We start from the raw sequence: 25929 nt of genomic DNA on the forward strand, positions 1-25929 counted from the left end.
CCTGGCCTCTGGCTGTTTGATGGCCCAGAGATGAGAAAGCCTAGGTAACTCCTGGAACAATTTTTTAAGTTGGGTTAGAGGAAGTAGAAATAAGTGAAGGAACAGTGAAAGTAAGGAAGCTTGTGGCTTCCCAGTAAAGAAAACGGACTCTCCCTGGGAAATTGCCATCCAGTTCAGCCTTGGAGAAAGGCCTCCTGCTTGGTCCCCTGCTAAGTGATCTCCAGGTGTCATTGTAGGGTCTCTAGGGAAGCTGCTCTTTCAGGGTGGAGGGAATTGGCATAGAGGATGGGAAATTGTCCTGGGGACCTGTTTCTCTGCCCATAGATCAAGGCTTAATGGAGGGAGAAGACAGGTCAGATCTCAAAGCCCCATTCATATTTGTAGCTTTAGGTGTTGTACTAGGTTAAGGAACAAGAAAGAGGGGCTGTAAAAGAACTGATTCCTCCCTGCATTGTTTGTAGATGGGGAGATGTCTGTAATGCATGGGCTTGGGAGGTGGGGAATCTTGAGATGGAAAAAGAGCTAATTCTATAGAGGACAGATAAATTTCAGAAGGAAATAAACACCTGGAACCTGGACGAGGATAAATGCAAAATCGTGCAGGTAGATTCAGAAATCCAAATGAAGAAGCACCAGATAAGCAGAGAGCTCTCTAGGCTGGGTAGCATTTCCTTTGGGAGGGGGAAAAAAAGATCTGGGGGTCTAAGTGTACCTTAAGCCTAGCATGAGTCACTGATAAGGTATGTCTTCTTTACACATTTTTTTATAAATAGTTTATAAAACTAACATAATCTTAGGTTGAACTAGTAGGAATACAGTACACATGAGGGATGTCCATCCTAAGCCCTGGTCAGACCCTAGCTGGAATATTATGGTCAAGTCTAGGCATCGCATTGGAGATGTTGACAGGCTACAGGTTATTGAGCAGAGGAGTTCATCATAGAGACATTGAAGCAGAAAACTCATACATGCTCAGGGTTAGTGTGGAAGGGATTCCTGCATCAGATGAGGGACTTGAGAAAGCAGTGAGTGAGGGAGCTTCCCTTTGCCCATTAGTGAGACAAGTGGTTTTAGTTAGTTGATTCCATGTCCTAAGGGCCCTCCTAGCTCTGGCAGTCTGGGTTCTCAGGGCCCTCCCAGCTCTGACATTCTGGTTTCTAAGGGCCCTCCCAGCTCTGACATCCTGTGTTCTAAGGGCCCTCCCAGCTCTGACTTTCTGTGTTCTAGGAGCCCTCCCAGCTCTGACATTCTGAGTTCTGTGGTCCTTTCCATCCTTGAGATCTTATTCTCAGGACCTTCCCAGCTGTGATACATTGTTTTTTAAGTTCCCTCCCAGATCTGACTTTCTATGTTCTAATTTTCCTTTCAGTTTTGATAGTATGGGTTTGTTCCTGGCTGTGATAGAATATGTCTTTGTCCTTCTCCTGCATTCGATCTGGAAGGCTGAGTTGGCTGGATGAATTTGTTGTACCTGGCCCAGGCTGGGATGGCCCCTGTCTGGCCACATTAGGAAACCATTAGGTCAGCATAGCCTTGGGGGAAGGTATTAGGCCAGCCAGCCATTGGGAGATGTGCATTTTATCCCTGACTGTTAATAACTGACTCTCCCCTTGAGAAGCCTAGCCTGCTTCCAGGGGAATAGGACAGGATTGGGAATAAAGAGGTGAATTTGAATTCCCATTCTACCTGTATGATTTTGGACTAGCTGCTTTACCCCCTGGGCTTTACTATCCCCATTTTCTAAAGCTGAAATAATAACCCCTCAGATCTCCGTAACTATTTATCCAACTACCTTGTGGCATAGTTGTGGTTATCCCCATTTTAGAGAAGAAACAGAACCCTCGGGAGGCTGTGACTTGTTTAATCTAGTCAGTGTTGATTTGAGCCTGGCACCCAAAACTAGGGGGATCCCTAAAACCCCTCCCTCCCTGAACCTTTTTTATTCTCTCGGCTTTTCTCCCCATGGTAAGCAATACCAGAATCCCCCTGGTCTTGTCAGGTTTGAGTTCTGAGCTCCTCAGTCCAAAAGTCAGTTAATGAGCACTCATTAATTAAGAAACGGGAAAAGTTCCTGCCCTTGAGGAGTTCATATACTAATGGGGAGATATGGGGAGACGTGGAAGTCCCTGGGCATGTAGGCTCTATACAGTGTAAATGGGAGATCGTCTCACTGGGGAAGGCAGCAGAAATGGGAGGTCCTGGCAACGCCTGCTGAAGGTGGCATTGGAGCCCCATCTTGGCTTGACACAATCTGGTGGCTCCAGCCCCAGATGATCAGGCCGATTGAAGAGCTTTGCCTTTTGCTGGGACTTTGTGGTCACCCCACTTCCTGTTGTATTTGTTCTGTTTCCTGAATTTCACAGGAGTGTGTGATGAAGGGTTACCATGGAAGGCCTCCCTTTGATCAGGACAAGGCCTTTGGCTAAGTTTGTAAAAATACCTCTCTGTAGGCCTATTTCCCCCACCAGTTCCCAGAGCCCTGCATGCCCCTGGCAGGCCTCATGTCCCCCAAACTCCTTTCCTCCCAGCTCGGTCTTAGGGCTCTGAGTAGAGAGAAATATTGAGAGGTTTCTTGGCTTTGACTCCTCCTATAGACCTTTGTGGGAGTAGTCAAGGGGTCATAGAATGTTGGGGTTTGAGAGTGTCTTAGAACTCTGGAAGAGGAGTATAGATTTAGAGCTGGAAGGTACCTGAAAGGTAACCAGGTGCAACCTTCTCATTTTACAGGAGAGGAAACCGAGGCTTAAAGAGATTTTTGTGACTTGTCCAAGGTCACAGGGGTGAGGTTAGAGTTGGGTTATGAATCCAAGTTCTCTGTGCTCTTTACTAAACACAGGAATCCAAAAGCGGTAGCTGGTTGGGTTCTGGGAAGGAAGAGGTAGGGGAATTACAGAATGTTTCTGCTGCCTGGAGGAAGGGGTGTTCAGCTCCCTACCAGGTAGCATTCTTTCCTTCTACTGAGCCTCCTTACTCTGCAGAAGGCATTAAGTGCCAGAGAGGTTCCATTGTGCAGAGGAAAGGAGGGAGTCCTGGTCGCTCTCTCAGAAGCTGCAGGAGGGAATATCCATCACCATTTGGAGATTAGGTGAAGGAAGAGAACAGCACAGCCTTCCAGCTGCCCTTTGGGGTCAGGGCCTTCCGAACAGTGAGCGTGGCTCTGGGTGACATTTCCCTATCACCAGGGCAGCAAGGATGTCGTTTGTTTAAGAGAGGGAAGCGCAGTCGAATGGATGGGAAGGTCCCAGGGCTTTCCTGGGAAGGCTGGCACAAATCTTCAGCAAAAATGCTGCTTCTCAAAATTGTATCTTTTTTTTGTGCCACTGACCCCACCAAAGACAGACAGACAGACACACACACACGCACACGCACATGCTTCCCTTCTGCTGTAAACAAACTGTGAAAAGAATCTTTAAGTCTTGAATATTAGTGTCTTTCTTAGAATATTAAGTGAGAATAATCTTAGAATATTGCTCTGCTCAGACTCTGAGCTCTTTTTAATGCGGGAAGTGGGGGGGTGGGTTAGAAGAAGAGGTGGCAGGTACAGGAGGGTGCTGGGGGAAGTTTGCATGTACCTCCTGATCCCAGGTAGTTCCTTTCTTTCTGTCTGGCCTCGAGAGGGCTCTTCTTCCTCTACCCTGTGAAGGTTTTGCCCTCGAACCCCAGGGGTTCATAGCCTTTATGTCCTGGACCCCTTTGGTAGGCAATCTGGTAAAGCCTCTGGATGCTTCAGAATCATGTGTTGCCTGTATTCTTGATGCTAAATTTCCATTACAGGCTAGTGAAAACAGAAGTTTTGAAAACAAAGTCGAAGGAAGGAATGATAATGATAGTGATAATTACAGATGCTGTGAGGTTAATGGTGATAGTTGATCCTCATGATAATCCTGTAAAGTGGAACTGTGGTAGGAAGTATTATCCCCATTTTACAGTTAAGCAAACCTGAGACCTAGAAAAGAAATTGACTTGCCCAAGGTCACATGTTTAATAAGAGACCAGGTTCAAGCTCCTGGTGCTTGAACTTCTGCCATTGTTATTTCCACTGGATTCCTCAAGGCAGGAGGGCTTGGTGAGAAGACTTATTGCCTGTGAAGTTCTCGTGGCATGTATAATCCATCAGACAGGGACTGTATCTTACTCATCTCTATCTGGCCCAGTAGATAGGTACTCCCATGTGCAGTGCTGATGCAGAGTGCACAGGAAGGAAAGCAAGATGGGGTCAGGGTAGCATAGCACAGTGGGTTGTCCCTGTTGGCACTTTCTACTGTCTCTGGTGGGGATTGGGCCAGACCAGTGGTCCCTTGGACAACTCTGGGATAAACCTTAAGAGGATATGATCGTCACTATGTCGACATAGTAATCTCCAGGCATGCAGTAAGTACCACGGAAACTGCATGGGGCTTGGAAGACTGGGTTTGACCCTCACTGCGTGGCTGTGACCAACTCGCTTCCTATGTCTGAGCCTCACTTTTCTTATCTGTGAAATGAATGAGTTGGACTATAGTTATCCTTTCTGTCCCTTCGGCTTGATCTGGAAAATCTGCATAAATTTTTTTGGCCCTTCTTTGTACCAGAGGAGAAGTCTGAATTTTTTCTTTTTCTTTTATAGGGTGTTTATGGGATCTTACTCTAATATTTAGACTGATATTATATAGTACTATACATATATTTTATGCATTTCTGAGTTTCTGAACTTTTTCTGTGTTGTCTACTGGCCTTTGTGTGTCATCTGGCTTCTGCAAAACTCCCACAAAATTCCCATTTAATTTCTTACACCAGTTTGCGATATCAAAATCACAATGGGGCTGTTTTGATGTGGCAACTGAAGTTGGCACCAATGATTATTTTCCAGTTTAGGCATTAAAGGTTCTAAAGTCATTTCTAATTCCAATATTCTATGTTCTTAAGGTGGAAGTTGAAATGAAGTCTCAGTCTAAATCTTGGCATTTTAGCAAGTTGCAGAGATCCTTCTTGGAGACTCAAAAGCAACTTAAAAATTTCTAATACTCTGCCTTCTAAGGGCCCTCCCAGCCCTGACATCCTGGGTTCTAAGGGCCTTCCCAGTCCTGACATCTCTAAGGGCCCTCCCAGCTTTCACATTCCGGCTTCTAAGACTAAGTGCTGTCCTATCTGGTACCAGAGTTCTTAGAAATACCCCCGTGATATAGGCAGGGCTGGCTTTTATTCCACTTTACTCATGGAGAAACCAAAGGGCAATGGGTAAGCCACTCACCAGGGCCACACAGAGTTCATAACAAAGCTGGGCCTGGAGTTGAAATTTTCTGTCTCCTGGTAGAGGGCGTTGCCCATTGTGGGCATTGTCTCCTGGGGCACTGTGAGGACCTCCTCTTCCCCACCCTCCCACTCTATTCCTGCTACCTAGTTTGCTCCCTGAGATAGGATGGAAAAAGGGAGTGAAACTGCCTGTCTCTTTCTTCTTCTCTCCCTCATGATCTTGGGCCCCTCCCTGAGAAGACAGCTCCTTCTCTCTAGTGTCCCTCCCTGCCCGAAGCCCAGGGTTAGGCCCTTCCCCTGGGGATAGCACCCTATAAAATGTATTTTTCTTCTTCCCTCCTCCAACCTCTACTTCTCATTAATCCTGCCCTGGTAAATTGTTGCCCTAGGGAAACCGGCTCCACCCATCCAAAGCAAGAGACAACTCTGGCTTTTTGTGTTCTTACAAGCCAGGCCTCCCACATCTGGGAGCAGCTGAGCCTGGTGGCTGCTCAGGGTGGGGCTCGCCCTGGGCCCCCAGGGTCCCATTGGGTGATAGAAGGCCTGCCTGTCCTTTGGGGAATGTTCCTTCTGCACAGCCCATCCTGATAGCAGAGCTGAAGGAAGAAAGCTGCTTCCTGGGAAACCTGGGTACCCTGTCTTGCTTTGGCTTTACCTGTTCATCCCTCAAGAGGGATGGCAGAAAGAGTCTTGGGCTAATTATTTCACCTGGAGCCTTGATTTCCTCATCAGTAAAATGGAAGTAGTTTTTGCTTACCTAATAACTAGGTGACCACACACAAGTCAGCTCACCTCTCCCGAATCTCAATTTCCTCATCAGGTATTTGGACTGTATGGTTGCTGTAAGGAAAGTACTGGGTCAGCCTTGTTGTAGGAATGTGAGCCATTTTCTTTGCCAGACTCACAAATCAGTTAAAGTGGCCTTGGGTCTCTTGGGAAATCAGGGCAGGTGTAGGGGAGAATAAGGAAGGGGAATAAACATTTTTTTAAGTGCCTGCCGTGTTTGAGGCCCTTTACTAAGGGCATTATCTCATTTGATTGTCGTAACAACTTTGTGAGGTAGATGTTATCATTATCCCTATTTTACAGTTGGGGAAACTGAGGCAAACAGGTTAAGTGACTTTCCCAGGGTCACACAGCTTGTAAGTGTCTGAGGCTGGATTGGACTTAGGACAATGAGTCTTCCTGACTTCAGGCCCAGTACTCCATTCACTGTGCAACCTAGCTGTCCCTCTGATTCCAGAGAGTGTAATTATAAATCTCCTACTTCTCCATCATCCCCCCTCTCCTCAAACATTCTTCTACTCTTTCTTGGAGTGATGTAAAGAGAGCGATGTGAAAAAAAACCAGCTTGGATTTACTTGGGAGGTGGGAGCTCTACCTCATAGAATGTTCAACCAGAGGCTGAATGTCCACCCATCAGGGAGGGAAAGGTTTTTTGCATTGGATAAGAGGTCATTGGAAAGAACCTTAGTCTTGAGTATCTGTGGTTTAAGGAGGCAGGTTTAGGTCTAGAGAGTCTTTGGTTTTAAGGTTCTAAGAATATAGGGTTTTCTGGTTTTGCATTTTTCAGGTTTCTGAGGCCCCATGATACTCTAGGGATCCTAGGTTCCATGTTCTAGAGTTTTGAGTGAGGTTCTGGTGATGTTTCTAAGTAAGGTTAGATGGTTCTAAGTAAGTAAGATGTCATGGTTCTGTGGTCCCTAGTCCTCTCCCCTTAGTTCCGATGGTCAGGAATTACCAAGATCCCCTGTTTCAAAGGCTTGTGAAAACCCCTTTCCCATCAACATCTTCTCATGGCAGGAGTGGGGAAACGTAGCTGACCATATATTTTGCATCTGAATATCCAGCACCTTTGCATAGTGGTGCCCCCCACTACCCCCCTGGAAAAATGGAGGTCTTATTCTGACTTCCCTTGAACTCTCACTGCCCCACCCATGAGCACCCAACCTCATTGGAGAGGTGTGGAAGCTAGAGCCCAAAGATTTGCCCAAGGTCACAGAATTAGGACTAGAACCTAGGTGTTTGGATTGCTAAGCTTGGGCTCTTCTTACTTCCCTGCAGTGTCTTGGGGTGTGAGTATGTCATAGATTCAGAGGTTCTTAACCCTTTTTGGGGGGTCATGGATCCCTTTCTCAGAAGATTTTTAAATGTGTAAAATAAAATCCCTAAGACTTGTAAGGAGTCAGTTATATTGAAATACAGGAATCAGGTTAAACACCCCTGTCCTAAAATATGGGCAAAGGAAGCGGGATTCTAAGGGCACGGTGACTCAGCCCAGGTCCCATAGCCAGTGAATGTTCAACCTGAGTCCAGAATCCTTACTGTCTAGCCCGTGTGGACCTGGGAAAGAAAGGGGTTATTCCCAGAGCAGTGGGAAGTCAACAATTCAAACATTGTGACTGGGGGGAGTCAGGGGTAGTGTGTAAGCAGGACAAGCATGACCCAAACTGGGCTTTGTCAGGGGATAGTAGGAGGAGGCAGGAAGAGTATCCAGAGAGCCATTTGGAAGCAGCTCCCACAGCCAGACCCTCCCAGCTCTCCTATTCCCTTTCCCCCTTGTTGAGTCACCTTTTTTGTTTTGTTTTAAGTACATTTCTGTTGATGCCTTTTGGGGTTTTTGAACACCCATCATTTCCCCAGTATCCCCCCACCCCAAAAAGAGCCATCCTTAGAACAAATAGTGGTGAAAGACAAAAAGAAAATGGGTGAGGTGAAAATCGAGATCACTGAAGAGTGAAAAGTCTGTTCGGCATGCACCCCTTCAGAGGGACATGGGAGCATCCTCTCGGCTCTTCCGGAGCCTGGCCTGTTCACTTCTGGTTTGCTTGCTGGTTCTGTGGTCACCTGCAGGGCTCTTAGCCCTGCTTCCTCTGCTCTGCATCAGTTCATGGAGCTCTTTCCCCAGCTTTTCCTCTGCATCACATTAGTCAGCTTTGAGAGCAGAGCAGGGGATTCCATTACAATCTTGAACCACAGTATGTCTAACCCTTCCCCCAATTAATGGGCAGGCCTGTCTTTTTTTTTTTTTTTTTTTAAATATCCTTCCTCCTGTCCCAGGACTATTGGCGTGTGTATAGCCTTGTTTGGGTAACAGTTCCTGGGGCTGTGAGTCACTGGCAAATAGGGCCTGAGGCACTAGGGGGTGGCACTTTAAGAGCTTTTAGCTCAGCCCTAGTTTCTGGGCCCATTGTTCCAACAGGATAATGGGATTACTTCCTGAGGCCAAGGCTGTCTCCCAGCCCCCTGTATTAAAAAAAAAATCCACCCTTAACAGCTTGGCTTTTTCTCCCAAGTATCACATTGTCCCATCAGATGCCAGGAGTGTGAGTCGTTGCTGGTCAGACCCAGAACTAGTGTGGGACTCATTGGCTTGGAGGAGAGAAGAGTCAGGGTGGCAGGCCTAGGGGGCCTTGCTGTCAGAGTGTCTCAGCCCTCATCTTCTCCCATCCTCCACCTGGGCATGGAGGTAATGACTGGAACCTCCTGCCAGAGGGAGCTGTCAAGGCTCATCCTAGGAGCTGGTAAGCCTAGCACCCTGTGCTCAGGTCCTGAGAGGGAGTGGGGCCTGGGGGTGGGCTCAGAGGAGGTGAGGAGAGGGATAGGAGTATCTGGCTGGTGTTGTCCTTCTGCTTTTCACCTGTATAGCCTGGGGGAATTTACTTCACCTCTGGAAGTCTCAGTTTCTTCATCTGTAAAATTAGAGGTGTTTGCTAGATGGCCCCTGAGGTCTTTGCCAGCTCTAAATCTAGGACCCTACAAACAGTGGGGAGGATGGCTCATATGGGGCATCCATGCTTTCTCACTGGGTCCTTCTGTGGACAGCACACTTCTCATGTGTAAATTGTCTGGCCATTTTGGGGGGCTCCCACCTGCTGTGGTGACCGGAAGAGGAATAGACTCATTCATTTATTCTTTCAGACAGCCACATGTTATGATGTGCTAGCTCCCATGAGGGAGACATAGTGAAAAGAATTATGGTTCTGCCCTTAGCTTCCAGTCCAGTCAGAGAGAACGTGTATGGAGGAGTAACTCAGATGAAAAGCCTCTGGGGCTACAGAGGAGAGAGATTGCTTCTGACTGGGAAGGGCGGGGAGAGCAGCATTGGTGCTGACTGAACCTCCATTGCTCTTTGAGGGACTTGAGTACTCCTCTGGCCCAATTCCATGGGGCAGGCCTGATGCAGTGGAAAGGGACCTGGCTTTCAGTCCTGGCTGGGACACTTGCCCATAGGACCTTGGACAAGTTCCTTCAGAGTCTGGTTTCTCCTATTGTGTAAACCTTAAATCTGCCTATAGACTTGTGTAGTGCTTTTTAAGCTTGGAAAACAGAGGCCTGGGGTGGGAAAGTATGCTGGCCAGATTCATATAGCTAGTAAGGGGCAGGGCTGAAATTGGGATCCAGCACTTCTGACTGCAAAGCACATTTCCTGGATGTCACCAGGTCGGGGAGGGGAGGGTGGCACGTTCAGTGGAGAGGGAATGGCATGGAAGGAAAGTCTGGGGCCATGGCAAAGGATAAGGCTCCTTTCTCGACAGGTAAAATACTGAATTTGGTTGTAATCTATAGGTAGGCAGTGCATGACAGGATGGAGAAGTATGTTTCCACAGATGGAAAGTCTATGTTTGTCTCTCCACCCATCCATCTGGGAAAGGTTTTGACAAAGCAAGATACTGGGAACCTAAAGGAAAGGGACACATACCCCCAGTTGAGTTTGGAGAATCTGAATTCTGATAGAGCCTTAGCTTGTGGAATATGATTAGGTGGGGGCAGGTAGGGAAGAGAGGTAGAGGCATTCAAGGGCATTATGCCAATGGGCCCCTGCCTAAGGGCTCTTCTGGACCCTCCTGGCTTTACAGTGATTATCAGTAGTAACTGTTGCTGTTTCCCTCCCAGTCTGATGTCTTTCTTTTCCTCAGCCTCATTACAGGGGCCATGCTCCTGCTACTTCTTAAACAGGCCTATTCAATGAATGAGCGTTACCTCACCCTAAGTGAGTAACTGCAAAGACCTTGGCCTATAGGGCCCAAGGTCTCCCACTGTATCCTGGGTCATCTCCAGTCATCCTGAGGAATCTGGTCACTGGATTCAGATGGCTCTGGAGGAGAAGTGAGACTGGTGACCTGCACAGCCCTCCCTCACTCAAAACAAAGTCATGTCATGTCATCATTTCTCTGATAGCATGGTCTTCTTTGGCAATGAAGGACAAATGCAAAGTAGAACTGAGTAGGGAGGAGACAGCTGGGGATGAGTATAAATAATATTAGGATGAGAGTCAGAAGCTTGGGGATGGAGATAGAGCAAGTGACCAGTGAGTAGACTGGTGAAAAGTATGAGTCCCTGGTACTAAAGATGCAGTCATGGCCATGGGGAAAATGCTTCACTTTCAGTTTGCTGTTTTTTCTTTTTCTAAGTAGAATTTTGTCTTCTGTTGTCCACGTGGTCTTCATTCTTCAGACTCTGGCAGATCCTCTAAATGCTAATGGAAAGAACCATGAATTTGGAGATAGAGTCAGAGTTTAAATACTGCTTCTGCTCCTTGCTTCATAAGTGGCTTTGGACAAGTCACTCCCCCTCCCTGGACCTCAGTTTCCCCTATTGTAAAATGAAGAGGTTAGCTTACATAACCTCCAAGGGCACTTTCATTCTCCTTCTTTCCTGTTGTCTTCAGAACTGATAGCTGTGGGTGGGAAAGCTGCAGAGAGGTTGGTTTTGGTCAGATAATATGGTTGCATAGCACATAGGGTATATCAATATATACCTTCCTGACAGTGACTTGTCCAAAAGTGTCATAGTGTTACCTTGGCTGTTGCCCATCATCACTGGATGTCTTCAAGCAGAGGGTGAATGTTACCCTTAGTCAAAGGATGTGTTCTAGCGAGGCTTCCTAATCAGGTATGACTTGGGCTCCATTCCCTTTGAGGTCCCTACCAACAGAGATGCCACGAATCCCCCTCTACCTCCCAGCAAGACCTAGAACAAAGCAGAGGGATAATGGTCACTACAAAAAGTGCCCATGGATCTTTCACCTCAATTGCTCCAGGAGTCCTTCTACCAATGCTTCCCTTTCCTAGGGTCTGCCTTCCCCTACCCACTGCAGCCTGCCCTGGTGAGCTGTGTACCTCACTGTTGGAGAAGTTGGCGTGCATGTGTCTCTTTGGGTTAAGGACTGGATATGTACCGCTATGGAGGACCTGGAGTCGTAAACATCTGACATCCTCCCACTAACTTGCTTTCTTCATTTTAGGGCTTGCTGTGCTTGATCTTGTAATGTTCGAAGTGACTTTCCTTCTTTTGGCTCAATTCTCTAAAGCATCTTTTTGGTAGTTTGGTGTAGCACTAAACCTGGAGAGGACTTGTTATCTTTGCCTAAATCAAACATAGAACTTTATAAAGAAGGGGAAAGACGATATGAAAAGTGATTGTATAAGCAGAAAAGATGGCGATGGGGGTAACAGGATGCTCACTCTAGATCATTGCCAAGGTCAGAGCAGGTAAGGTAGGAGTGAGAGAGACCCAAGGCCAGTAGATGACAACCAGACCATGTTTCCCCGATTTGGGATCTCACCCAGGCAGCCATTTCCAAGGAGGGGTGAAAGGTCAAGGCCATGTAGAATTGGAGGGTATCCGAGGTGAGGAGAACAAGGATTCTCAAAGCCGGGGATATGTATGGGTGACCAGATAGTGGAGACAAGGGCTGTGAGTGATGTGCTGTCCTCGTAGAGAACTCAGGCCCTCTATGGTCTACTTCAGAGCTCAGATACAAATTGAAGATCATCCAGGCCTGTCCTCTATTTTACAAATGGAAAAATTGAGATCCAGGGAATGGGAAGCAGTTTAGATCAAAAGTATGTCCATGAGCCATTCACTTGACTTCTCATATGATCCTGACAGCAGCCCTGCAAGGCAGGATAATTATTATTATTGTTTTCCAGATGGGGAAAGTGAGATACCGAGAGAGCCAGTGACTTGCCCAAGGTGACGTGGCCACATTCATACTAGAATCCCGGTCTCCCAACTCCCAAGTCAGGCCTCTTTCTTACTATACCCAGCCTGTCTCCAGTCTGAGAGCTGGGGTGGGGCTTGAGCCGGGGGAGGAAAGCTGGGAACCTTTGTTTAGGAATGACATGGGGGTGGGAGCAGAAGAAAGAGAGAGAACAAATGGAGCTCCCTTTGAAGTTTGTCCCCAGCTCCCATCTGGGCTGGGCTGGGCTTTGATGTGGAGAAGGATTGAGGATGGGGGTTGGAGTGAGGGTCTTCAGAACTAAAGTACCGAGCTCTCTGCTTAATAAATAATAAAGAAGAAAGGAGGGGATTCCCCACTGAGGTTAAAGCCTCCCCATGGGGGCTGGGAAAAGAGGCTCACCTCCAGCCTTTGTGTTATCTCCTTCCCTCCACACTAGCCCTACCCCTCTGGGCATCCAGCTTCAGGCCCTTGGTAGGTCAGAGTTCCCTGAGACCTTAGAATCTAGGATGTGGGAACTGGCAGGGCCTTAGGACCTATCATGTTGGTTCTGCAAGGACTCTCAGAATCTAGAATATGGGAGCTGGATAGTACTTTAGAATCTAGAACGAACCTTACAATGTTGTAATGAAAATGTTTTGACCACTTGAAAGTGTTTGTGTACATGTCAGCTGTGACTGCTCCAGCCAAGTCACCTGTCTCCTCTTGTATCCCACTTAGTACCTGACAGAGGGTGGGACATAGAGTAGGCATTCAGTACATAAGGACTAACAGGCTGATTGAGGAGCTTGTTCTAGGCCTTGCTTAGTTCATCTATATTATAGATAGGCTTCTTAAACTTTTTCCACTCTCAACCCCTTCAGTGCTTCCGTGGGTTTAAGAAGCCCTGAAAATGGGACTAAGAATGCCCGCTATGGCGCATGTGTGATGCCCAGAGAAAGGCATGTCTGTTTTACCTTGGGGAGCTGTACTTATTTATTCTTCTTTCATCCCCTTTTCACCACCTAGCAAGTAGGGGTGTGTGGCATGGGACAGACAGAGAGTCTATCACTAGGACTCGGTATCAAGCTGCTTTTCAGGAGCAGAGAGCTAAGTTATCCCATGCTATATGGACATCATGATTTCTGCCTCCCTAAGTTCCCATTTGTGCAGGGAATTGTGGGACCCTGGAGAACAGGTCGGGTGACCCAGCTCCAGTTATTCAAGGATCACTGGGGGAGCTGGGAGGCTAGTTAGTCCCTCCTCCATCACTTGCAGGCCCCCTTCTTTCCATTTTAAGTAAAGATTTTACATAATCAATGGCCTTCCCAAATCCAGAAGTGCTTAGCAGCCTCAGAAATAGGTCACATCTGTCCTTTACAAGCTGCTTGATGGCCAGATAGCAAGAGTTCACCAACCCCTTCCTGTCAGGGCTGACTGCTTAGGCCAGACTGAGGAAAGAGTGAGAGGTCCATGTGTGTCTGAGGGCACTTGGGTCTTGGACACACACACTTCTCCAAAGATGAACCAAGTCATGCCAGAAGTACCGGTGGGAGACAGGGGGAAAGGGAGAAGGTTTATAATTTGCAGGATGGACAAGTCTAGATGCTGGTTCAGTCTGATAAGTAATATGACAAATGAGGCCCTTTTTATTGGAATGGGTCAGCTTCCTAGTTGGAATTTGGAAAACAAGAAGTATCCTCTCAAATCTTAGAACAACAAGCTCAAAGGATTTAGAGCTGGCTCGGGCCTTATAAAAAATTTGCCAAGAGGAAAACTGAAGTTCATTGAGGGTCAGTGAGTTGGCCAATATTCTACAGCAAGTTAGTAGCAGGGTCATGATTTGGGATCCTATTTTACCTACTTCCTACTACTTTACCCTCGAACTCCAAGAATCTCTCAAAGAATAACCTCCCGTCTCTGAGCCAAAATGTCCTTTTCTGTAAAACGAGGATATCAGATTCCATAATGTTTCTTTCCATCTGTACCTCACATTCTGTGACTCTCTTAAACTAGCCTCCACACAACTTCAGGATCCTGGAATCTAAATGAATCCTATGATGTAATTAAGTGCCATGGAAAGAGCTCTGGATCTGGAGTCAGGTTGTAGTTCAGCCATTTCAGTGATGTATGACTTTCCATGACCCCATTTGGGGTTGTCTTGGCAGAGATACTGGAGTGGTTTGCTGTTTCCTTCTCTAGCTCATTTTATAGATGAGGAAACTAGGGCAACCTAGTCTAGTGACTTGCCCAGGGTCATATGGCTAGTAAAGTATATCGGAGGCCAGATTTGAACTGAGGAAGATGAGTCTTCCTGATTCCAAACCCAGTGCTCTATCCACTGCTCAATCTTGCTTCCGTTTGGCTTCAAAGTAAGCTCTGTGACCTTGAGGAAGTCACCTTTCTCTCCTCTCTAAGCCTTGCTTTCTTCCCCTGTAAAGTGAGAGGGCTGGATAATCTACCCTTGGAGGTCCCTTCTAGAGCTTGATGGCCCATCCCAAGGGATATCTTCTTGACACCTAGCCAGCCCTCCACTTCCCTCAAGCAGGCAGGTAGCAAAACAGCTGATTGTGTTTTTCTTCAAAGCAGAGGATAAAACTCATGCATGCCCTCCCGCAATGTGCAACCCCCCCCCCCCAGCTCCTCATTCCTGCTCCCTCTCACCTCACTACCCTCTACCCCACTGCTTCGATTGTGACAAGTTAATAGGCTAGAGGAAAGCGCTGCCCTGCTCCCTCAGCCCCTTGAAAGCTCAGCTGCAGCCGCAGGAAGTTGTTCAGGAAAGCTTCCCCCCCACCCCCCCAATCTTGTGGGTGCACAGGACAGAGTTGGCTGTCTTAGATGATTTTTCCTGGGGAACTGACTCACCCTCTCTGTCCCAGCCTCTTGTTTGGCTTCTTACGTTCCTCTCCCTCCCATTCTTGTCCCTGGTGACAGCACCAATCCCTTGTTTACCTCTCTCTTATGCCTACCCCCACCCCTCATCGCCCCCCTCTGCCTTCCGCCCTGCCCTCCCTTCCCAACAAGGCCGTGAGCTGTTTTTTCCTCTCCCTTGGAGGAAGTATACAATAGCACGATGAATTGTTGGGAATAATGAGACCATCTGATGGTGTGGAAATCCCCCTGCCTTCATCCCCACCTCCCAGATCCCCTTCCCCAAGTAAGTCACAAATATTTGCCCGAGTAAACAGGAGGAGGTTATGAGGTAAGAGGTTGTATGAGCCAAGAGGCCTTTGGTGGGAGGGATGGGAACTCTGGCTGAAGCTCTTGTTTGGGGGCTTTCCCAGATAGAGGTTCACCCAAAGACTCTGCTTAAACTGTCTTCTGGCACCCCAGAAGTCTAACCTCCATCTCCCTCTGCCTGACAACTCCTGGGGCCTGAAAAGACAGTGAGAGAGGGAGTACAAGATATCTATCAGGAAAAGGCCAAGTTTGAAATAGGGATCTGGAGTTAGAACCTAGTTCTGCTACTTTACCAACAGAGACAGTGCGGCTTTCAGTCAAGAAGTTTGTGTTCAAACCATACCTCAGATACTAACTACCTGTGTGGTGCCAGGGAAGTCACTTAATGCCTTGGCCTCAATTTCCCCATCTGTAAAACAGGGGTAATAACCCTCGCCCTATGTATCCCACTATATTGTCCTAACAGTAGTCATTTGTATGCCTTTTAAAGTGTTATAGAAATACCAGTTGTAGTTATTATTAGTCATGTGACTTTATATGTCCCTTCCTTCTGACCAGACTAGAGCCTCAGTTTCCTCTTCTTCATCTTAGATAGTCTCCAGATTCCCTTCTACCTCAGTATCCTACGTGGAGGAGAGGGCTTGGACTTAGCCTTAGCCAGCCAAAGACAGCTGCTGAAAGGTCTCCTCCCTCATCCCCAAGCCAGGAAGCTGCCGGCTCACCATCCTATAATTGAGTGGGGATCCAGAAGAAAGGGAAAATCCCCTGTATGCCAGCAGCCCTCAGGGGCCCTGCCTGCAGCCTCTCACAAACCTGGACCAAACTCTTGCTTCTCATCTAGGTATGGGGGGAGGCATTCCCAAGTCCCCATTTTGGACATTTCTGCAGGGCATTGTGGGGCACTGGATTCAGCCCAGGTCATTCGGTGAGCACTGGGAGGCTGGCTAGTTCCTCCTTCCTGATCTTTAGGGATATATCTAAGAGAAGCAGCGATCCCTGATTGAAGCACAGAGCTTTTAGGAGCTGAAGAAGCCGGCTACCCCTTCCCATCTTCCTGTCTGCAGCCTGGTCTCAAAGACCAGAGAGCCTGAGAAGAACGTTGATTATGTGTCCAAGGGGATGGAGGGAAGGCTGCAGAACACTGTTGAGAAGGCATGGGATGTAGTGGGAAGAGCCCTGGACCAGTGGCCAGGGCACTGGGTCCATGGGCCAGCTTTCTTGTTGATTTCACTGGGTGACCTTGGACAGGGCTCTTTCTCTCACTCTGTTTCCTCAACAGTAAAATAGAAATAAGACCCACCCTACAGGCTTGTAATGAGACTCAGATGAGAAGCTTAAACTGTCTAGTGCTACGTGTCTGCTGTTATCACTATTGAGTTTGAAGGGCCCTCCCAGCTTTGACATCCTGTGTTCTCAGCTTCTTTCAGCACTGACATCCTGTAAGATTTCTCCCAGCTTTGGCATCCTGTGTTCTAAGGGTTTTTCTGAGGGCCTTCCCAGATCTGATGTTCTAGATTCTGTTCCAAGTTCCCCCTGCCTCCTGTTCCTGGCTTGGGCCTTAGGGAAGGTTGTCTGGACCAGGAGCCCTCAGGCTAGAATCAGACTCCTGATTTGCCTGGGAGCCTCTTCTGAGTGGCCGTAGGGATACCTTTGGCTGTCACAGTGAGCCAGTGATCTCCAACCTTCTGCTTCACAGGGCCAGGGTTAGATTGGAGTGGGGAGTCAGAACATTTTAGAAACAACAAATGGCTGAAAACCAAGACTGGAGTTGCTGCTATTATTGTCAAAGTACTTTCCCAACCATAACTTCATTGACTCCTCTCTTACAATAATACTGTGAGGGAGGTGGGGCTTTTTAGACCGATTGTACAGCTAGACAAACTGAGTCCCAGAGACTGGATGGGATGTGTTCAAGGACAGGTGGCCAGCCTAGGCCTAGAAACTAAGTTAGTTGCCTTCCTGGCCAAGACCCTACTCCAAGTTGTACCCTCAGCACAGATGGGATCAGTGGGCCCAGGCGTGGGCCAAGTGCCCCACCCTCTCCCTCGTGCTGTGGCTTCTCTACCCTCCTGGGCCATGGGCCCCGGGCCACCTTGCCTCACCAGGCTGGGGTGGGGCACGATGGCTAGATCCCAGAACAAAGCAGCTTATTCTCCAGGGGAGTGGGCTGGAGGCGGTTCTCCTCCTCCAGGATTACTCAGGCAGCAAGGTACCCTGGAAAGGGCATAAAGCTGAGGCCCAGGGTGGGGGGAGTAGTGATAATCCACAGTGACATACATAGAAAGGCATTGATCACACTAGAACCTGGCTCCTTTGCTTTCCCCACCTCATTTTACCATCCTGTATTCCCCACTGAGCCAAGCAGGACCACTAGACTATGTGGTATAGAGAAATAAGTGTTGCATTTGGAGTGGGAGGTGGGGAGATCCTGCTTTTGAGTCCTGCCTTGGCTGCATACACACCATGAGGCTCTGGGGGAGTCCTATCCCCTCTTGAGAACTCATTCATTGTCCCTCATCTGTAAAAAAAAAAAAAAAAAAAAAGAGGCTAGGACTAGGTGATCTCCAGAGTCCTTCTAATTCTTAATCCTTTAGTCTTTGCCACGCTGAAACCACCAGGGCCCCTGAATGGCCTCAGCTCCCATTCCTGCCCAAGTGACCTGACAGGGCAGGGAGCTCATTTTCTAGTGAGTAGCAGAGGGTCCAATCACCGAGGTTTGAATGCCAGGAAGAGAAACTCCCACCAAATTTTTCCCACTTGAGGCCAAGAACTGAGGCGTCTCGTGTTCCTGAGCGGTGGATGTTGTGATCATGCTGGGAGCAGCCTCAGAATGTAAAACATAGGATGTTAGAATCAATCAGTTAATATTTATTAAGCACCTACTGTATGCCAGGACCTGTTCTAAGTGCTGGAGATACAAAAAGAGGCCAAAGACAGTCCCTGCTCTCCAGGAGCTCACAGCCTAATGGGAGAGACAACAAAGCAAGCTATAGATAGGATGAAATGGAAATAATTAACAGAGGGAAGGGACTGAAGAATGGATTGGAATGGGGAGAGACGAGGCAGTCACACCCACCTGCAGGCTATCACAGTGATCCAAGGTGATGAAGCCCTGAACCAGAGAAGGGAGCATATCGGTAAAATGGTGCAGAGGTGGAATTGAAAGGCCCTAGAATACAAAATGTGGGAACTATATGGACCTTTAGAATGTGGAATGTTGGAACTGGATGGGACTTTGGAACATAAAATTTTAAAGACCTATGTGATAATAAGAGAATTGAAACCTAAAATTCAGCAAGGTTGAATGACTGACCCACAGTCACACAGGTAATGGATGTTTTGAAAAGAGTTCTGGAGCGAATGAACACGTAGGTTTAAATCCCACTGTGTCTAGTGACCAGCTCTCAGGTTAATCACTTAACGTCTGGGCCTCTGCCTCATTTCCAAAATAAGAATTTTAGAGTTCTAAAATGAGAGTGCTCCAGTCATTGGTGTCTAAGCTGTACTTCCTTGGCATCTGTAAGGATTTGTCAGTCATTATTCCCTCAGGTATTAGTCTGTGTGAAGACTGATGTGGATTTCCTCTCCTTGTGTCTCATTATTTTCTATAGATCTTGTGTTCCTATTCCTAATTTGTTCCTGATCGCATTGTGATATCCTGGGTGTGGGTATTCATCGGCCACCGTTTTGTTTTGCCTTTTGGCAGTTCGTGAACATTTAGATTGTTACTGGTTTGTCACAATTACAAAAATTCCTAGCATCTTAAAAAAAAAAAGCCATGACATCATTGGTGTGGATACAGAGCTTGCTGCTACAGATATCTGCAGTCTTCTTTTTCCTCTTCCCTTTGGCTGGTGTAAATTCCCAATAATAGTATAACTGGGGGAGAGGTGCTTATTATTTTTATAATTTGTGTGTGTGCATATACACATGCATGTGTATGCATGGGATGTGCTAGCAGGAACTTCCCTCTTACATGTGTGTGATAGCAAGGGTCTCCTCCCCCTTACATGTGTGTGATAGCAGAGGGCTCCCCCTGCTCCCCCTGCCCCGGCAGTGTCCTGGAAGTTGAGTTGTCCCAAAGCACTGTTCACACTGGAGTTTTTTTTCTTTTTGCTGCTTTGGTTCGTGTGAAGGGGTCCTCAGAATTGTTTTGGGTGCTTTTTTTGTTATTAGGGAAATTGAATATTTTTCAAGTGATAATTTTTCATTTGTAGATCTTTTTATAAATTATATTCCTTTCCTCCTTTATTTCTTTTATCAAAAGAATATTTTCTTTTTGGAAGCTATATTGATGACTTTTTCAGTTTTTACATTAGTGTCATGTGCTGGTCCGTTCATCCGCCTCCCGTAGAAACACAAAAGTCTGTTAGACAAGGCAAGTTGTGACTTTGGCCATGGAGATGTGGCCTCTGTGGGGCCTGAGGACCAGAAACATGGCTCTTCTCCCCCCCCTTTCCTTTTCACATTTTTTATCTTTTTTGAATTGTGTAGAATTTTTTTTTTAAACTATGTTCTTGAGTCCATCAATCTTGTTTTCTGGAATTTGTTTAGGATCATAGAATGAGCCAGAGTTGGAAAGGATTTCAGAACATGGAATGTTAGGACCAAAAAGGACCTTAGGACTCAGGCTGTCAGAACGAGGAATTGTTTCAGAACACAGAAAATCATGGGTGGTGGGATCCTTAGAACCCAGAGTGTCAGAGCTGAGAGGGCCCTTAGAACAGAGAATATCAGAGCTGGAAGGGCTCCTAGAACACAATGTTGGGAACATGAGGGATTAGCCTTATACCATATCCCACAAAGCACCTGAGTTTTGTCATGTCTTGGGCCATTTATGAGCAGTTCTTTGTAAGTTCACAGTAAGGAAGTTCCTGGGAGGGGAGGGGAGATATTTATAGCCAGGCCCCACAATCCTCATATTCCTGTGGAATGTCAGGTTGCCCGGTGTTCCAAGGGACTTGTCAAGAGCTGGCAGGGCCACCTGGCTGAGGTCCCCAAGCTGGGCCCCACCCCCCCCAGTCACCCTCTGACCCCGAGGCAGGACACAGGAGCCTTTTGTCCAGGGCCTGGTTTCCTCACCTCACTCGTGGAGGCGAGCCTGTCAGCCCACAGCCAGGGGATGCCACAGGGGTGATGCAACTAGCCAGCCAGAGCCAAGGACAACAGCAGAGGGAAGCATTATTTGTGTCAGTGCCTGTGGATGCCCTTCTTTTGCTGGCCTCTGTCCCCGTGCCCCAGATCACATGGGGGGTGGGAGTTCCTGGCCTCCCTTAGTGGGCCCAGACTGGAGGGAGATAGTCCTGGGGGCTGGAGAAACAGGCTTCTAGCTCAAGCACTCTTCCAGACGGTGCCTCAAAAAGCCTTTCATCGGGACGGCAACTGCTTGGGTATAGAGGAAACTATAGCCATAGACTCCAAATTTTAGACTAGAACAGAGCATCTTGATGAGCAAATCCATCTTTTGAAATTATAAAATGGAACTGTTAGCTATCCAAGGCAGCGTGGCATGCCAGGTAGAACCCTGGTCTGAGGGCTAGGAAATCTGATTGGTATGCTAGTGCCCCAGTGTGACCTGAGAAAACCACTTCCTCTCTCTGAGCCTTTGTTTCCTTCCCTGTAATGTCAGAGAATTGGACTAAATGATCTCTAAAGTCCTTTCCAGCTCTGACTTCCTGTGTTCTAAGGGCCCTCCCAGCTCTGACATCCTGTGTTCTAAGGGCCCTCCCAACTCTGACCTCCTGTGTTCTAAGGGCCCTCCCAGCTCTGACCTCCTGTGTTCTAAGGGCCCTCCCAACTCTGACCTCCTGTGTTCTAAGGGCCCTCCCAGCTCTGACCTCCTGTGTTCTAAGGGCCCTACCAACTCTGGCATCCTATACTCCATGTCTCTTTTAACCTTTATCCTCCCTGTCCTATGGATCTGTCTGGTACTAATATACTGTGGTTCTATGACTCTGTCACTGGTATGTCCACACTAGATCCCATTTTGTGACCTTGAGTAAGTCCCTTCTTTCCTCTATTGTTTTCTTCATCTGTGTAATGGACAGAATGATTAGCAGTACCTGCCAGCCAGGTACCTAAAGCATCTGCCATATATCTAACCACTTTATTGCTTCCAAAGAACTTCATTCCTGGCGTCTCACCACAGTCTGATGAAGAGGGCAGGCCAGGTGTTCTTGATGTTTTACAGGTGTGGAAATTGCCCCATCTCCCCAATTATAGGGGTTGGTGGTGTCCAGCTCATGGACATAAAAATACTTCGAATAGCACAAGGCGAACATGTGAGCTGGTGTTAGCTGCACAGTGGGTTAATTTAGTGCTGGGACAAGATGGAGGCAGAGCAAGTCATAATGAGGCACCAGGACCATCCTACATGGCCTAAGGAAGGGCAGCACTATTCTGGTCGAGGGGTCACAGCTCTGCTCTGTGTACCTTTGGGCCAGCTCCCTCCCCAGTCTGGGTAAAATGAGAAGCTGTAAATAAAGAATCTTTAAGGTCCTTTCTGTCTATTAACTCAGCCCCCTGATTCTGCTTCTGCTGGCCTCCATGAGCTGCAAGCTAAGATGAGCAGGCCTCTGCTTTCTCCGCCCCAAGGGAAACCAGTGGGCTTCTGGGCCTGAGGCGGGGTATTGGGCTGGAAGGGCCTTCTCCCTCCTCATCCCTGCACCAACATTGGCCTATGGTTATCTATGTTTCCTCCAGTTAGAGCAGGGCTTCTTAATCTGGGGTCCACACCTGCCCAAGAAATCTATGAAAAGATTTTAGGGGTTCTTTGAATTTGGATGGGGGGAAATTTATTTTTATTAATCTCTCCCTGAAACTAAGCATTTTATTTTCGTCAATCATTTCAAACCCAAATTCTGAAAAGGGGTCCATAGACTTCAGCAAACTGTGACAAAATTATCCAGGACACCAGGGAAGTGAAGAGGCCTGAGCTGGACCCTGGACTCGCTGAAGAAAAGTCCTTCCTTCGAGGGGGGCAGTGTCATAGTATAGATGACCTATACTATACTAAGGCCTCCCCCTTTTTCTCTGAACTGGTGGGTCCCTTCCAAAGCCAGTAAGCAGAATGTTAATTGGGACAGGACTTCTCCCTTTAGAACCCTGGATCCTCTCGGGGCAAAGAAAGGGGAAAGCAACCTCCCAGGGACACAGGCCGCAGGGCAGAAGCCCTGAGTCCCCTTTGCATTGTCTCTGAGGGCTCGTTCAGACTCCTTGGCCACTTCTAATGATGTAATGACTCGCTGTCACCTTGCTGCCTGGGTCTGGACGCTCAGCCCCTAGTGTGCAAGGCCTGAGATCATTCTGTGTTCTCTGTGGGGCTGCCTTTGCTTTTTTTTTTTTCTTCCCTGACCTCTTCAGCAGAGACTGATTTCTTACAACATTGACCCCATGGTTGGACACATGGCATTGGGAGGACATTTTGAATCTGCTCAAGTGTTATAGGCTTAGTGGGGTGTCCTCCAGCATCGAGGAGAAGAGGTGTATATGAATCCTACAATTTCACCACAAGGCAGGCCTGGTGCTGGGCTGAGAAAGCTGTCTGTGTCTGGCAGGGCTCAAAAGCTAACATTCAGGGGAAAGAGCACTGGATTTGGAGTTGAGAGTCACTTGTCCTAACTTGACAACTTACTGAGTGACCTTGGACAAGTCACTTGTCTCTGATCCTCAGTTTTCTCATCTGTGAAATGAGGGGGTTGGATTAGATCAGCTCTAAATCCTCTGATCCTAAAGTGTTTAATTACAAATCCCCCTTGACCTTACGGGGGGGCGGAGGTAGATCAGAGCAGCAAATCGGCTTATTTGGTAACTGTCAAGAAGCTTCCAGTGGGATCTAGGCAAGCCCCTGTCTGTCTATCATCCAGGAATCTGCAGGAGATATTGGGGCTGAGAGAGCTCCTGGAGGAGGGCATTGAGTGCCCCACACAAAGCAAGCCCTTATCAGGCATTTCTGTTCCTCTATGAAAGGAGCTGAGTGAGAGGAGCCAGGTTTTCCTAGTTTCCTTTTTCTCCAAGAAAGAAACCGTGCTGGGAAAAAAGGCCTTAAACCATACATCTAGAAGAGCTTGATCTGCAGCGCCTACTGTGTGTGTGATAGGCCCTGGGCGTAGAGGGACAAAAAAATAAAGGGGTTGACATTCCATCGGGCATATACACAAAATATAGGCTAAGTTCATGAAGGGGGAGGCACTAGCAGGGTGGGAAGATGAAACAGGGAAAGACTCTTGTAAGAGGTAGCAGTTGGGCTGGGCTTTGTAGGAAATTGGAGAGAGAGGAGGGAAGGCATCCTAAGCATGGACAAAGGCTCTGAGGTGGGAGATGGGGTGTCATGTGTGGGGTACAACAGTAAGCCTAGTTTGGCCAGAGGGGAGGGAGTAATGTCTAATAAATCAAGCTGGAAAGGTTGGTTGAAACCAGGTTGTGAAGAGTCTTAAATGCCCAATGGAGGAATTTGGACTGAAGCCTAGAGGTAGCAGGGAGAAAATCACTGGCAAATGTGCGGAGGGTGGATAAGGGAAGAGGAGACATTGAAGTCAGAGAGATCCATCAGGAAGCTGGTGTAATGTCCAGGCAGGAGGGGATGACAGCTGGATCTAGTTCAGTTGCCTGGTGAGTAGAGAGAAGGGAACAGATGCCAGTCTTAGAACATAGGATGTCATCTCTCAGAGGGGTCATGTGTGTTTGTCCTTCGTTGCCGAAGAAGACCATGCCATCAGAGAACTAATGACATGACTTGCACTTGACTTTGTTTTGAGTGAGGGAGGGCTGTGCAGTTCACCAGCCTCACTTCTCCTCCAGAGCCATCTGAATCCAGTGACCAGATATTCATCAGGATGACTGGAGATGACCCAGGATGAGGCAGTTGGGTTTAAGTGACTTGCCCAAGGTCACACAGCTAGTGAGTGTCAAGTGTCTGAGGTGAGATTTGAATTCGGGTCCTTCTGACTCCTGCATTGGTGCTGTATCCCCTGCACCACCTAGCTGCCCCCAGAGGGATCATAGAAAATAGCACAAGATAAAATGTCTGAGATATAAGGGCATTTAGGGCACAGACTGTCAGGAACCTTAGAGTCTAAAATGTTAGAGTTAGGGGCTCTAGAACATGGAATGTAAGAGGTAGAAGAAAACAGTAAAACTGTTTCTAGTCCAGCTCCTTTCTTTTAAAGAGGAGACATGGAAGTCTCTTCTGCTGCTTGTTGAATAATGAGTGGATATGCTTGGGGCCCCTGGTGGCTATTGGCAGTTGGGTAGACGTTGGCTGAAGGGCCATCCTCAGACAGGGCTTCAAGGATCTGGTGCTGAAGCCAGCTGGGCCAGTGCATGTTTGACTGGTCAGAGGCGGGTGGCATCTACAGGCTCACAACCAGGCCCAAGTGGACCTCAGTGTTGGCAGGCGTTTGCTCATCTGGCATCTAGGAACCCTTAAAAAGGAAAATTGATTGCTCCGTAAACATCGTTCTTTCCTCTTGTCCCTTCCTTGTCTCCTCCCCTCTGCTTTCTTCTCTTGCCCTTTCCCCAAGCTAAAAGCTGTCTGCTTAGATGCCAGGGACTCCTAGGCCCCTGTCACTCCAGAACAGGGAGAGCCCAGCAGGCATCATGGCCAACCTGATGAGGTGAGAAGCCTTTAAAGCAGTCCCCGGACTGAGCTAGACCCATTCTTTGTACCAGTCTGGGCTGGGCTGTGCCAATCCAAAGATTATCATATATCAGCTTTCCTTAGTGCTGGCATTTAGAAAAAAAAGAGTAAAAAAAAATTCCACTCTGACAGCTACATCTTATTCTATTAGTACATTTTAATTAGAACATGAGCAAGAAACGCATTATGAATATTCATGATCCGAGTTATTAAAATGCATGATTAATCTGTGGGGGTTTTGATTTTAATAACTGTATTAATGGGAGTGGGGGGGGGAGGAAGTCCCTATTTTTGTACCATCTGAATAGGGAGGGAGGCCTGCTGGCTTTGGAAAAGGGTTTTTTTTTCTCTTTAAAATGCTAGTTGGGTCTTAGCCTCCCAGGACTATGGTTCAAGCTGATAGCACCTGCGGCAGGTGTATGAGATGAGGGCCAGTCAGCCATCTTGCCCAGGCTGACAGCCAGCTTCCAGCAGAAGGCCTGGGGGGCTCTAGCTCTGAGCCTGGGGCCTTGGCCTGGATCAGTAACAAGGTTCTTGCCCCCTTCGCTCCCTCAGAGGATAGAAATGGAGAAGGGGCTGAAAGAGAGCCAGGGAGCCAGAGGCTGGGGAGAGGAGGGAGGGCTGAAGGATTGAGAAGGAAGGTGCAGGAGCTGAGAGGTTTTACCCAGTGGCCAGGGAGTGAAAGGGCCAGCACTGGGGAGGAAAAGCAGAAGCAGAGGCAAAGCAGGGAGGGGGTCATGGTGCTGAAGCCCAGGGCTGCCAGCTGGGAGCAAAGGCTTTGTCTTCTGCCTCTGATGGGTGTTTGCTGGGTTTCTGAGGATGAATTGCTTTAGAAAACACATAAGCAAAGCAAAAGTTGATTGTGGGAAGTCAGCGGTGGGAGAATTGGCAGCGTCCCCCAGTACCCGCGGTATTATTAGCGCCCCATCCTGCT

The 25929-nt window shown here is 47.8% G+C and overlaps 1 protein-coding gene across 12 annotated transcripts in view; it reads left to right on the forward strand.

The window, feature by feature from the left end:
- Nucleotides 1–25929, forward strand: part of TCF3 (transcription factor 3) — a 97391-nt gene that overhangs the window by 14895 nt on the left and 56567 nt on the right. For 6 of the 12 annotated variants that reach the window (XM_072601545.1, XM_072601544.1, XM_072601547.1 and 3 more), the window contains exon 4: nt 8606–8756. The exons of the other annotated variants lie outside the window; for them this stretch is intronic. In XM_072601545.1, the coding sequence (XP_072457646.1) occupies nt 8606–8756 (151 nt within the window). The remainder of the gene's footprint in view (nt 1–8605; nt 8757–25929) is intronic. 12 annotated transcript variants of the gene reach the window in all.

The sequence above is a fragment of the Notamacropus eugenii genome, chromosome 4 (genome assembly GCF_028372415.1).
Source record: "Notamacropus eugenii isolate mMacEug1 chromosome 4, mMacEug1.pri_v2, whole genome shotgun sequence".
In the NCBI taxonomy this organism is placed as follows: domain Eukaryota; kingdom Metazoa; phylum Chordata; class Mammalia; order Diprotodontia; family Macropodidae; genus Notamacropus; species Notamacropus eugenii.